This window comes from Chanodichthys erythropterus, chromosome 10, assembly GCF_024489055.1.
Source record: "Chanodichthys erythropterus isolate Z2021 chromosome 10, ASM2448905v1, whole genome shotgun sequence".
Classification (NCBI taxonomy): domain Eukaryota; kingdom Metazoa; phylum Chordata; class Actinopteri; order Cypriniformes; family Xenocyprididae; genus Chanodichthys; species Chanodichthys erythropterus.
In genome coordinates this window covers 21,086,643-21,101,151 of record NC_090230.1, presented here as the reverse complement: position 1 = coordinate 21,101,151, position 14,509 = coordinate 21,086,643, and the positions used below count along the sequence as shown (strand labels likewise).

The 14,509-nt window shown below is 40.8% G+C and overlaps 1 protein-coding gene across 1 annotated transcript; it reads left to right on the top strand.

The window, feature by feature from the left end:
• Nucleotides 1-1,422: 1,422 nt before the first annotated feature.
• LOC137028170 (uncharacterized) lies at nucleotides 1,423-14,445 on the top strand. Its single transcript, XM_067396938.1, has 3 exons — nucleotides 1,423-1,705; nucleotides 4,011-4,145; nucleotides 14,225-14,445. Exons 1-3 carry the CDS (start codon nucleotides 1,423-1,425, stop codon nucleotides 14,443-14,445), a joined length of 639 nt encoding a protein of 212 aa, XP_067253039.1.
• The last annotated feature ends 64 nt before the right edge of the window (nucleotides 14,446-14,509 follow it).

The following is a 14,509-nucleotide window of genomic DNA, read 5'->3' as shown; positions in this document are numbered from 1 at the left end:
GTGTTTTTATGACTTCACTTCTTGCTGTTTTAGTAGAGTTTCACTGTTACTGTTATTTGAACAAAAAAGCTTCTCAGACAGTATATATGTTGTCATTTATTTGAAGGGCCTTTTTATTTGAAGGACTTAGAAATGTAGCAAAACAAAATTATCTTGTTTTAAAACACTGATCATTAATTACACAAATTGAAATCAATGTTATGTTTCAACATGCATTAAGCTCATTTAAGGCCATTTATAGCATTTCATTTTCTCATGAGCCAATCAGTAACGGTACTTAGTCAGCTGAATAAGATTAAAGCAGTCTGATCCACAGATGATGGTTTACGTTTCACTTCTGTTTGCACATGAAAATAAGTGCAGAAAAAAAAAAAAAATCAGTTCAGCACTGCTCATCCTCTTTTCAGTTTTGTTCTGCACAAACTCGCTGATCTACCATGTGTTTTTTCTCCTATCATTATCAACAGTGGCCTAGACAAGATATTTATAATACACAGAAATGTATTATGGATTGGGGCCAAAGCCCAGGGGCCCAGGTTCTCATTTTGTTGCATCTTTTATTTAGCATCACCAAAATGTGTTATGTTGCACCAAAAATGATTAAATTAAGCAAAGTTTAGAGCTAATCTAGGATTTGTTGATCTGGGTTTTATTTTAAATCGAGTTGTGTTGCAGCACTTAATTTTTTCAACTCGGATTAACCCAGTAAAGAGGAAGGAGATAAATATCCCTGAATAAAAGTTTGAATTTGAATCTGTTCCTGTCATAACTTGAGAGAGAATTAAATATTGATCATTTACTGAGTGAGTTCAACAGCAGCAGTACAACCAGCCACATCACATGTGTGTTCACATGCACAAACAACAGCTTCTTCTTTGCTGCTTTTAAAGTTGAACTGCATTAGACTGTCATTAATATTCACATCCAACTCTTCAACAGTTCCTTACACAAAACATCACATCCTGAAGATTTGGATTAAATGATCACAGAAATTTTAATAAATTCAATATTTTAAACTGTAGTATTGTTTAAAATTAATCTTTGAAATGCCAAGTCATAACAGATGAAACATTATAATTTCAAATGAAGTAATTTGTAAATCAGTCAAATACACTTAATTGGCCCAAGGTCACAATCCTGGTTTGGAGCAGATGATCACTGGATTGATCTGGGCCACACTCCTCCCACCAACAATCGGCCATCACTGCCACACATGGCCCAGCTCTGGCTGACAGGATACATGCCATTGATGACAGGAGGCCAGCAATGCCAGTTTGAGGCTACATTCGGGCCAAGCTTGCTTGCAATGTGGGATTTGTAATTTCATTTAAATTTTTTATATCGTTTTTAATAACACATGTTTCTGCTTTTTCATCAGGTGTGTTTGGTGATGATGCAGATGAAGTGAAGTCAGTGTCAGTGATGGAGGGAGATTCTGTCACTCTAAACATTGATGTTACTGAAGTACAGAAATACTTGTTGATTCAATGGGCGTTTGGAAGCACTCGAATAGCTGAATTCAACAGACTCACGCAAACCAACTCAACGTATGATGGTCCTGATGAGAGATTCAGAGACAGACTGAAACTGGATCAAACCGGATCTCTGACCATCACAAACACCACAACCACAGACTCTGGACTTTATCAACTAACAATTGTCAGCAAAGGGTCGAGTTACATTAATTTCAATCTTACAGTTTATGGTAAGAGAATTAAAGCATAATTTGCCCTTCATGTCAATATATCTGCATTATAATGGTTCTTTTCTATTTATTACAATATTCCTTAAGATATTGATGTCTTTAACTCCATCTGAACAAATGAACTGTCACAATTGCTGTGTAATCCAACATGAATGACATAAAATGTTAATTTCATTATAATAGTCGTTAATCCAAGGAATCAAAATACTCAGGATTGTGATCTTGGGCCAATTAAGTGCACTTTAATGCAGTTGACTTGGCTGATTTAAAATTGACTTAAAATGATAGATTTGAAATGATAGCATTTCATCTGTTATGACTTTTTAAAGATTCATTTTAAACACACAAACAATACAGTTTAAAATATTGAACTGATTAAAAATTCTGTGATCATTTAATCCAAATCTTCAGCATGTGATGCTTTGTGTGAAGAACTGTTGTAGAGTGAGATTTAAGAGTTGTATGTGAATATTTATGAGAGTCTAATGCAGTTTGACTAAAAAAGCAGCAAAGATGAAGCTGTTGTTTGCGCATGTGAATCCAGCTGTGATGTGGCTGATTGTACTGCTGCTGTTGAACTCACTCAGTAAATGATCAATCTTTAATTCTCAGACCTATCTCTCTCAAGTTATGACAGGAACAAATACTAATTCAAAAATTTTGTTATGGGACATTTATCTCTTACTGATATTAAAATAACGGTCAAACGACTGACAGCAGTGCCTGCCCTAATTTAAATGCCCAACTAAACCAAACACTGATCTCAATAATGATAACAGATCAACTTTTTTTTTTTAAATAAAATATAAACATCTAAATCTATGTTTGATCTCAACAAGAATTTTTAGTATGAAAAAAATAATAAAGTCTGGATTGTAATAACTGAAGATGCTGAGATCTTGAGAGATCTGTTAGTGTTTAATGTTCTGTTGGGATTTAAAGAGTTTCTTGTTGAGTTTTGTGGGTCATCATTGAGCTGAAGAGTAGAGCCTGTGCTTCAGTCCAGGATGAGCCAGAAAACACTGATTTTAAGCTGCATATTGCTTTATTTAAAGGCAGTAAGTGTGTGGTTGCTGATGCAGTGACATAAATACATTAATTTATACATGTAGTTAATTCAGTATATACCTGCAAAAAAGTGCTTTTCTCTTAAAAGTTTAATACATTTTTTCTTTAAATGTTTTTTGCACTAAATTAGGATACTTTAATTTTGCAGTTTATGTTTTGCAACTATAGCTGTCAGTTCTGGTTTATTTAAGGCTGAGAATCAGTACCAACACTAAAACCTTTTCAGGCCCAGTGCTGGGCCAGTTATGGGTTAGTAACTGGCTGAGACTCGGGCCAGTTATGGGCCATGTGTGGCCCTTGACTTTAATCCATATCTGGGACATTTCAAGGCCATCATTCTTTGCGGCATATGGGCCGAGGGAAATGGGGCTGTGTGGACCAGAGCTGGGCCAGAAAACATTGCAATGTGGGTAATCACTAACTGTAACTGGTCCACTGAACAAGGTTTAGTGACCACTTTAGTCTAATCCAGAGATGAGTGTTTTATGTTTCACTTCTGTTTGCACATGAAAGTGAGTGTTGAAGAAACCTCACCTGATACTGAACTCCTGAACACTCATTATTATTCATCTCTTATAAGATCCCATTTCAAAGTCTTGGTTCACTGAAAATCATTCAACATCCACGCTAGAGGATTACAATTGTAATTTGGCCATTAATGATCAACATAATGATCTTAGTTTTTGACAAAACATGTGTCTGTTTGTTTTCTAGATGTGACAAATGAAGTGAAGTCAGTGTCAGTGATGGAGGGAGATTCTGTCACTCTAAACATTGATGTTACTGAAGTACAGAAATATTTGTTGATACAGTGGACGTTCGGAGGCACTCGAATAGCTGAAGTCAGCAGGCTCATGCAAACCAGCTCAACATATGATGAGAGATTTAGAGACAGACTGAAACTGGATCAAACCGGATCTCTGACCATCACAAACACCACAACCACAGACTCTGGACTTTATCAACTAACAATTGCCAGCAGAGAGACCAGCTACATGAGTTTCAATGTTAAAGTCTTTGGTAGGAGAATTACAGTATAATTTGCCATTCATTTATATTATATATTTGTCATATTAATATGTTAAAACATTATTTTCAATATTCCTTGAATCCACATGTTATGATATTGACTGCTTTAATTACATTTCATATATAAATCTATTATAAATAAAGTTCATTATAATCAGCACTGATCTGTATATGTGATGAGATTGATGCCACAATTTGTCATTATCAGCGACTCCACAATATTCTTCATCATCAGAAAGATCATCAAGCTCAAACCGTGTGTCGTCCAGCTCTGCTGTGAACAATTCCACCATCAACCAGACTGAGGACGCCAACATTACTGATCTCTATCAGCCAAGTTCATGTATGTCATCTGAGCATTTATGGGGCACATTTGCTTACATTTTCTTGTGTGATTTCATAGAAACAGAAAACAGATATAGCAGACAGAAGACAGAGAAGTGAATTGTGCATCTCAGAGTATTGTGTGTGACGCCTCATGCTGCACTAATGCAGAGAACATTAACGCTAGGCAATAATCATTATGGAGAAAGAATCACAATATTACACAGATTCCTCAAGGAACCCTTTAAAGCAGTGGTCACCAACCTTTTTAAGCCCAAGATCCCTGACCTCGACCTTTATGAAAGACAAGATCTACTTGATAGAAAAAGACAGCCCAGATTGTATTTAGTATTTTTTTCATGGCCAATTTAGATTCTGATTTATTCATTTATTTATTTTTACAAGCAAATTGGCCGATTCTTACACTGGTTGCAGATATTTATTATTATTATTATTATTATTATTATTATTATTATAAACAAAAATACATAGCCATTTAAAATTAGAGGGAACCACTGCTTTTAAATCACAATCCAAACAAAGATGCTATCACATTGTATGAGCAGTTGTTTTTTATTTGAATTAATTGAGATTTAATTTCAAGATTTAAAGCAAAAACAGAACGGTCTGACTTTATCTTAGTGAAATTATATGCTACACACAAAAAAGCTTGAAACAAAAACAGCAGGCTGAATGAGATGCAGATTCACTCTCTGACAGCAGGTGGCGCTTATGGAGCAGCAGAGATACAGTGTATCCTTGGTTACCGCTGTAAACAAAGCTGAACTGCGCTAATAATTAGCTACTTTATGTAACGGGTAGATATTATCTTAAATTATTTTTTGGGGGGGACTTTTATTTTGACGGGTGGACTGATTTTCGGTGTGTTCGGGGCGCACTGCGAGAGAGAGAGGAGATGCGCGCTGTGTTTGATAGTGTCACAAAAAGAAAGTGAGTGTTGTGTCGTGATCGAGAAGCTCGTTTGATAGTGTTAATCGGAGCTTTAGTCGACTAAAGGACGACAGCATCAAGTGTTTTTGTGAACTGTATCCCGCATTTCGTCATTGGACTTTTTGTGTCGTTTTGCTCCGTGGATTGCATTGCGGTGCAACTGTGACGCAGTGATGCAGCAACGTTAATAGTTCGTGAAGGCTACGAGAACTGTAAGTGCTTCTTCTAAAGTACAGTTTTCCCTTGATTGACGACGATTGAAGAGATTTGTCACGTTTTTGCGGTGTTTTGCACTCTTAATATTTAATTGAGAAGCAGCCTCTGCAGCCTTACGAACTAGTTTCATTCGATTCAACCGAACTGGTCTCAGTCATTTGTTTGTCTTGCACTGTCATCGCGCATGATAACTGCTGTACAGAACGGCTGTACATTGCCATTCGTTTGGGACGTAGTTTTTGTGAAATTTCAAGTTTCAGACTATTTTGTGTAACCCTGCCATTCAACGACATTGCAGATTGATTCATCTCAGTTTGATTCATTTTGGGTTCGACTCATCTTAGTACTTTTTCATTTTTGGGATGTTTCATTGTGGCTGAGTGATTCAATTAGGAGTCTATTTCAACGCACGCTACGTCGAGACCACTCATCTCAAAACATTTTTCTATGGACTGTTCTTCTTCCTAAGTCTTTTTGATATTTTGATGAACAGTGAAATGTGAGAGTTCATTGAACTACAGAACCAAATGTGAACTGTGAATGTGAACACCTAAAGGGACGTTTCACGTAAGTGTTTCTAATGTGAAATTTCATTGTGTTTGCAATTGTTTCTTGTGTTTTTTTCAAGTGTGACTGTCTAACAGTGATCATTTGCACAGTGAAAACTCATCCTAAGTGGGGTATAGAAAAATTACAGGTGTTTTCTATTTTGAATAACCATTGGGTTTGAGTATTGTATAGGTTAAAAGTTAATAACTTTTAAATTGAAGGTGATTGTGGCATAGTGAGTTAAAAAGAAAACTCAAAGACTGTATTTGTTTTTTTTGTTTTTATTTGGTGATTATAAGTAACAAGTAATAAGATTAAGTAACACTTCATTACAAGGAAGGAAAATATATACAGAAAATAAACCCTGTTTAATTTTTGTACTTACTATCAGTGTATTATTTATTCATTTTTCTTTTGGTTGAAAGCTGTCAGGGAGTAGGGGCGTCTTACCCACTTTATTAGATCAGGGAAGGGAGGAGTATTTTAGACTGTGTCTCACATACATTTACTTCAGGAAGCCATCTTGTGACATTACTCTCTCTGAAGCCTACCCTTGCCGGTCTGTAGAGTGCATCTCAATAAAGTAGGACACAACATATGTACACTAGTATATAATAAGACTAAAAGCACTGTTAACGGGGACTAAGATCCTTTCGTTATTCAGTCTTCCAGGGCAGCTCTAACGAATTCCCCCTACAAGACGGGCTGCATACCCCGTTACAAAAGTGGCGTCACGAACAGGATAGAATTAGGCACATTTAATTAGTCACACGTCTCCAGGCTCGCAAGTGGTTGTTCAAGTAAGATGTCTGAGCTCGAGGAACTAAGACGAGAGATGGCGGAGATGCAAAGGCGGTTTGCAGAGCAGGCAGGGGCACTCGATCAAGCCAGGGCAGAGCAGAGAGAAGCCCTTTCCCTAGCAAAGGTGGTAATTGAGAGCCAGACTTCTGCACAACCGACCCCAGCTGCCATTTATATTCCCAGAGACAGGAAGCTGCCTGAATTCAGTGGTTGTGTGTCAAAGCCAGGAGAGCTGAGTATTGAAGAATGGGTGGTATCGATGAAGTCTGCATTTCAGGTCATGAGAGTTCCCACTGAGGATCGAATTGAGCTGGTGAAACAGAATCTAAAAGACGAGGCCAAGGCCACAGTGAAGTTTATGATGGATGGAAAGGAAGAGACTGTTGATAACATCTTCACTGTTCTCCTCGACACCTACGGAGATAAAGTGCCCATTGGTACGAGGCTTAAAGATTTCTATGATCGTGCTCAGAAGGTAGGGGAAACAATACGCTCCTATGCGTATGACCTTCGGGAAAGACTTAATCGTGTGCAGCGCCGAGAGCCAAACAGAGTGGCAGATGCTGAAAATGTTTTGAAGGAGCAGTTGGTGCTAGGCTTACAAGATGACTTTTTGCGAAGAGAGATGAAGCGTAGAGTTAAAGCTGAACCAGATTTGAGTTTTGTTCAGTTGATGCAAGAAGCAATTACCTGGTCAGAAGAGGAGGAAACACAGACTCCTAGTAATGTAAGGTCCAGTACCCGTGCCAGAGGGGTAGTGAATGCTGCTGCAGTGCAGGATGCTTCCTCTGCTCTGTCGCTGGAGAAACTTCATGAGGCGATCAAAAAAATAGCGGCTCGTCAAGAGGAACTATATCAAGCTGTTCATGGGAAGGAGAGAAATAGGCCACAGCAGAGCCGTCCAAAGAAGCAACCATTAAAAGACAGCGAAGGCCGTTATATTTGTTATTCATGTGGTGAACCCGGACATACCAGTCGCTTTTGTCCGCAAGGTGGTAAGTTGAGGAGGGGTCCAGCTCCATCACAGCATACAGTGGAGGAGTTAGTTGAAGTTACAGAAAATGACTCCGGAGGTATGGTGCAGAAAAGCCCAGGGCCCTCATTGATTAGATGTCACACAGCAGAATGGCTGGCTGATGAGACTGCTGAAGAACATAAGGGAGGTGCTTTTGGGGATTGCCTGTCAATTGAGGTGAAGATAGCTGGTGTCAAGACTAAGTGCCTCTTAGATACAGGGTCAGAGGTGTCCACCATATCTGAGTCACACTTCAGGCAGCACTTTGAGGAGCAAAACCTGAAGTTATCCTCTGCGTGCTGGGTTAAGCTGACCGCGGCCAATGGACTGGACATTCCTGTCTTGGGATGCTTACAGGCTGATGTAGAATGTCTGGGAAAAGTACTTCCTGGGAAGTGTATATTCGTTCTCACTGACACAAGCCCTGATGTGAAGGAAATGAAAGGGATGTCTGGGATCATTGGGATGAATATACTCAATGAAGTTCAGTCTTTGTTCATCTCAGCGGAGGGAATGGAGAAGATTGATAAGTATAATCGACGAGATGAAGCTCAAGTCCGGAGAGTGCTTGCTAGAGTTGAGAAAGAAGCAGGACATCTGAGGCCCGATGGAAGGATCGGTTATGTCAAGATTGCCGGAAGACAGGCTGTCACTATTCCTCCCCGCTGTGAGAAGGTGCTGGAAGGTCGTTGTGGAGTGTCACCGAGGGTAAGAAGTCATGTGCTAGTAGAGCCAGTAGCTGGAACAAGTTTGCCAAAAGGACTCCTAGTGGCTCACGTTCTTGCCAAAACAGAGGGTGGAAAGGTCCCTGTACGTATGGTGAACTTGAGTGGAAAGGCTGTTAGACTTGCTCCCCGAGCCAGGGTTGCTTCTGTGTATAGGCCCAAAGAGGTCATCACAAAGGATATGCTTGAATTTGAGGAAGATGATGGCGCACTTCATGTCAAGGAGTTGGTGGAAGACAAGGTTCAAGCTGATAAAAACTCACTTGTGCCACTACCAGTTCCTGTTGAAGTGAACTATGAAGGACTCACACCAGAACAATGTGAGAGGCTCATTGGGTTGTTATCTAAGCACAAAGAAGTTTTCTCCAAGGATGACCAAGATTATGGCTACACCACGGCTGTGGTGCACAATATTCCTACAGGTGAAGCACCACCAATAAAGCAGCGACATCGTAGAGTACCACCACAGATATTCCAAGAGGTCAAAAGGCATGTCCAAGATCTGGTGTCCCAGGGAGTTCTCAAAGAGAGCAGCAGTCCCTGGGCATCACCTGCAGTTATCGTCATGAAGAAAGATGGCAGTGTGCGTTTCTGCTGTGATTACCGAAAGCTGAACCAAGTGACGTGTAAGGATGCATATCCGCTTCCACGGGTGGACGAGTCCTTGGATGCTTTGGGTAATGCTAAACTGTTCTCTACACTAGACCTGACTGCTGGGTACTTTCAGGTAGCGGTGAGTGAGAAGGATCGAGAGAAGACTGCTGTCACCACCCCATTTGGCCTGTTTGAGTGGACCAGGATGCCATTCGGGTTGTGCAACGCTCCGGCCACCTTTCAGCGCCTTATGGGAGTGGTTCTTGGTGACTTGACCTTTGACGTTCTTCTGGTTTATCTGGACGATGTCATTATCTTCTCCAAAGACTTTGAGAGCCACTGTGAGAGGTTAGAACTTGTCTTCAACCGTCTGAAACAGCATGGGTTAAAACTGAAGCCGAGCAAATGCTTTCTCCTTAGGCCAGAAGTGAAGTTTTTGGGGCACCAGATCTCCGCAGAAGGCATAAAAGTGGATAGCGAAAAGGTTAAAGTCCTGCACACGTGGCCAGTTCCGAAAAGTGTAAGAGAAGTCAGGCAAGTACTTGGGTTTATGAGCTACTATAGAAAATTCGTTCCAAGGTTCGCACAGATTGCCAAACCACTACATGCTTTGGTAGGTGGAGAAAAGAAAAGCAGAACCTCTACAAATTTCACCTGGAGCCAAGAATGCCAGATTGCATTTGACGAGTTGAAGGGGTGCTTGATGTCTCCCCCCATCCTTGCATACCCCGACTTCAGTTTGTCCTTCACCCTTGCCACGGATGGAAGCCATCACGGACTGGGGGCTGTACTCAGTCAGAAGCAAGGAGGGACTGAGCGTGTCGTGGCATATGCAAGCAGGGGTCTGAGAAGATCAGAGAAGAATGACAAAAACTATAGTGCGTTTAAGCTGGAACTGCTTGCGTTGAAGTGGGCAGTTACGGAAAAATTCAGAGAATACCTTATGTATTCAAAATTCACCGTGATTACCGACCATAACCCGCTACGTTACCTTGATTCGGCTAACCTTGGCGCAGTTGAGCAACGCTGGGTAGCACAACTGGCGGAGTACAACTTTGAAGTATGCTACAAACCTGGCCGACTCAACACGAGTGCAGATGCATTATCGAGAATCCCTGCCAGGGAGGAATCGGAGATGGATGATGATGGTAAGGATTTCATCCGGCTAGGAGCTGACGAAGTGAGGGCATGTTTGTGGCCAGCCAAAAAGATTGTCCAGGAGGAACCTAAAGGTAAAGCTGCGGTGCAAGCATCTGTAAGAGGAGAAATAAGTGGTTATAGCTGGAGCGAGATTGGAAAGCACCAACGAAATGACCCTATGATCTGTCCCATTTATAAAGCAGTGGCCGAGGGCAAGAAACCAAGCAGAGTGGGTCAAAGTTGTATGGACCCGAAACTGAAGAAGCTTGCCAAGGAGTTTGACCGTCTTAAGCTGCGGCAGGGAGTGCTATTCAGATGCATCCTCGACCCTAGGGATGGAGAGGAGGTCTGGCAGGTGGTCGTTCCTGAACCTTTACAGTGTGAGGTGTATGAGGGTCAACATGAACACGGAGGTCATTTCGGGGAGAGAAGTACATTGACTCGAATGAGACGTAATTACTACTGGCCTTCTATGTCTGTGGATGTTCCATGTTGGATAAGGCAGTGCAAAAGATGTATATTGGCCAAGGATGTTTTCCCCAGACTCCGAGCTCCTATGACATGTAGTAATGTCTCGGCCCCATTAGAGGTCCTCGCCATGGATTATACACAGCTTGAGCAGTCTTCTGGAGGGTACGAAAACGTACTTGTTCTTACCGATATGTTCACCAGACTCACTGTTGCTGTTCCTACCAAGAATCAGACAGCAAACACCACGGCAAAAGCTCTGATTAAGCACTGGTTTGTGTATTACGGTTGTCCGGCTCGATTGCATTCAGATCAAGGCAGGTGTTTTGAGGCCAACGTGATCAAGGAGCTTTGCAAAATCTATGGTATAGGAAAGAGCCGTACCAGCCCATACCATCCACAGGGGAACGCTCAATGTGAAAGATTCAACCGTACCATGCATGATTTGCTAAGAACCTTGCCACCAGAGAAAAAGATGGATTGGAAGACTCACCTTCCGGAGCTGGTGATGGCTTACAACAGTCATGTCCATTCATCCACTGGTTATTCCCCATTCTATCTGATGTTTGGAAGGGATGCCCGTTTACCAATGGATGTGCTTGGGGAAAAGGATTTAGAAGAGGATGAGGTTGATAACCTGGACGATTGGGTGAAAAGTCATCATGCAAGATTGAAAACTGCTGTGGAGGTTGCAAACGCAGTGTCTCAAGAGGCATCCAAAAGAAGAAAGAGGATATATGACCGCAAATCATTTGGAGCTCTCGTGAGGCCTGGAGATCGGGTGCTACTGCGTAACCACAAACACAGGGGTAGAAACAAAATTCAGGATAAATGGGAAGACACACTGTACATAGTAGTAAAGCAAAATCACTCAGACATACCCGTGTTTACTATTAAACCAGAAAAGGGGGGTTCGGTGAAGGTAGTACACAGGGATCAGCTTCGGCACTGTTCATTCCCGACACCTACGACACCGCGTGCACACCAGCGCGGATTGAGAGACAAGCCAGAGTCAGACACAGACATGTCAGACATTATCTGTTTTCCAGAAACTGCACAACATTCCACTTACAGTGCACACACAAGGGTGGATCGAGGGGAGTCAGGGGAAGTAGGACAGCATGACAGCAATGAGGGTCAGGCTGCAACATTAGAATCAGAGTTGAGGGTACAAGATGACTCAGATGATGCTGATGTTTCAGAAGTTGAAAGAGAAAGTGTTCCTGAGTTCAGACGTTCTCAGAGGCAAAACAAGGGTACCTTACCTGTGAAATACAGGGATGACTACATTTTAAAATAAGAGTCCATAAAGTTCTGTAACCTTTAAGGTATTTGGAGATTGAGTTGTACATTTGTAATGTGATGTCTTCCTAATATGTTGTTTGTGTTTCAGAGATGAATCTGCTGGAAATGTCGATGGAGTGGCAGGGTTTAGCAGGGGGGAAATGTAACGGGTAGATATTATCTTAAATTATTTTTTGTGGGGGACTTTTATTTTGACGTGTGGACTGATTTTCGGTGTGTTCGGGCGCACTGCGAGAGAGAGAGGAGATGCGCGCTGTGTTTGATAGTGTCACAAAAAGAAAGTGAGTGTTGTGTCGTGATCGAGAAGCTCGTTTGATAGTGTTAATCGGAGCTTTAGTCGACTAAAGGACGACAGCATCAAGTGTTTTTGTGAACTGTATCCCGCATTTCGTCATTGGAGTTTTTGTGTCGTTTTGCTCCGTGGATTGCATTGCTGTGCAACTGTGACGCAGTGATGCAGCAACGTTAATAGTTCGTGAAGGCTACGAGAACTGTAAGTGCTTCTTCTAAAGTACAGTTTTCCCTTGATTGACGACGATTGAAGAGATTTGTCACGTTTTTGCGGTGTTTTGCACTCTTAATATTTAATTGAGAAGCAGCCTCTGCAGCCTTACGAACTAGTTTCATTCGATTCAACCGAACTGGTCTCAGTCATTTGTTTGTCTTGCACTGTCATCGCGCATGATAACTGCTGTACAGAACGGCTGTACATTGCCATTCGTTTGGGACGTAGTTTTTGTGAAATTTCAAGTTTCAGACTATTTTGTGTAACCCTGCCATTCAACGACATTGCAGATTGATTCATCTCAGTTTGATTCATTTTGGGTTCGACTCATCTTAGTACTTTTTCATTTTTGGGATGTTTCATTGTGGCTGAGTGATTCAATTAGGAGTCTATTTCAACGCACGCTACGTCGAGACCACTCATCTCAAAACATTTTTCTATGGACTGTTCTTCTTCCTAAGTCTTTTTGATATTTTGATGAACAGTGAAATGTGAGAGTTCATTGAACTACAGAACCAAATGTGAACTGTGAATGTGAACACCTAAAGGGACGTTTCACGTAAGTGTTTCTAATGTGAAATTTCATTGTGTTTGCAATTGTTTCTTGTGTTTTTTTTTCAAGTGTGACTGTCTAACAGTGATCATTTGCACAGTGAAAACTCATCCTAAGTGGGGTATAGAAAAATTACAGGTGTTTTCTATTTTGAATAACCATTGGGTTTGAGTATTGTATAGGTTAAAAGTTAATAACTTTTAAATTGAAGGTGATTGTGGCATAGTGAGTTAAAAAGAAAACTCAAAGACTGTATTTGTTTTTTTTGTTTTTATTTGGTGATTATAAGTAACAAGTAATAAGATTAAGTAACACTTCATTACAAGGAAGGAAAATATATACAGAAAATAAACCCTGTTTAATTTTTGTACTTACTATCAGTGTATTATTTATTCATTTTTCTTTTGGTTGAAAGCTGTCAGGGAGTAGGGGCGTCTTACCCACTTTATTAGATCAGGGAAGGGAGGAGTATTTTAGACTGTGTCTCACATACATTTACTTCAGGAAGCCATCTTGTGACATTACTCTCTCTGAAGCCTACCCTTGCCGGTCTGTAGAGTGCATCTCAATAAAGTAGGACACAACATATGTACACTAGTATATAATAAGACTAAAAGCACTGTTAACGGGGACTAAGATCCTTTCGTTATTCAGTCTTCCAGGGCAGCTCTAACGAATTCCCCCTACAAGACGGGCTGCATACCCCGTTACATTTATTCGGAGGTAAGAGGAAAGTAAAATGACATTGCCATCGAAATTTTTCTGAAGACAGTAATTCCTTTTAGAGATGCATTCATATAACCCCTCACAACCAATTCAATATTTATATTTTCTTCCTATATTTGAACAGTGAACAGTGAGCTGCGCTGTCTGCTAAAGAATTGTCTCCTCTTCGCGTCCATTTTCAGCGTCTCTGGCCTCTTGTTTATGGACGTTTACAGACTCAGACATAATGTGGGCTATTTACCTTTATCACTGTCCCAGTAGCTCCCGAAAATAACAGAAAAATAAATACAAAAATACAGTACAAAGACTGGAGAAATGTAATGTATTTTTGTACTCATATTTCTGTTGTTTTCGCGAGCTACTGGAACAGTGATAAAGATCGACCGGTCGATCGCGATCGACGGGTTGGCGACCACTGCTTTAAAGAGTTTTGAATTGCTTCTGTTAACCATACAATAGGCCTACTAGCTAAGATTATTTGGCTAAGCAAGGGAAGTGTGCTTAGCAAATCTATATGAAAGAGCTCTAAATTCAGTGTTTTTCATTTCAGATCACATCCACTGTTGTGGTTTTACTGAAGCTGTGATCCGATTGGTCGTCTCTGCTCTGGTGGGTGTGGCTACTGTTGCTGTGCTGGTTTATGACATCAGATCTACAAGAAGTGAGCTGATCAGAACAAACGATAGCAGACATCACTGTCAGACTCATCGAGTACAATCAGATCAACAGTGTGAATTGAGCAGGTTTAGTTCCAGATATATCAAGATATAAAGCAAAACATATATTGATGCTTATTAATGCTCTGCACTTTTCCTGTTCCTTGCACAGCTATTTA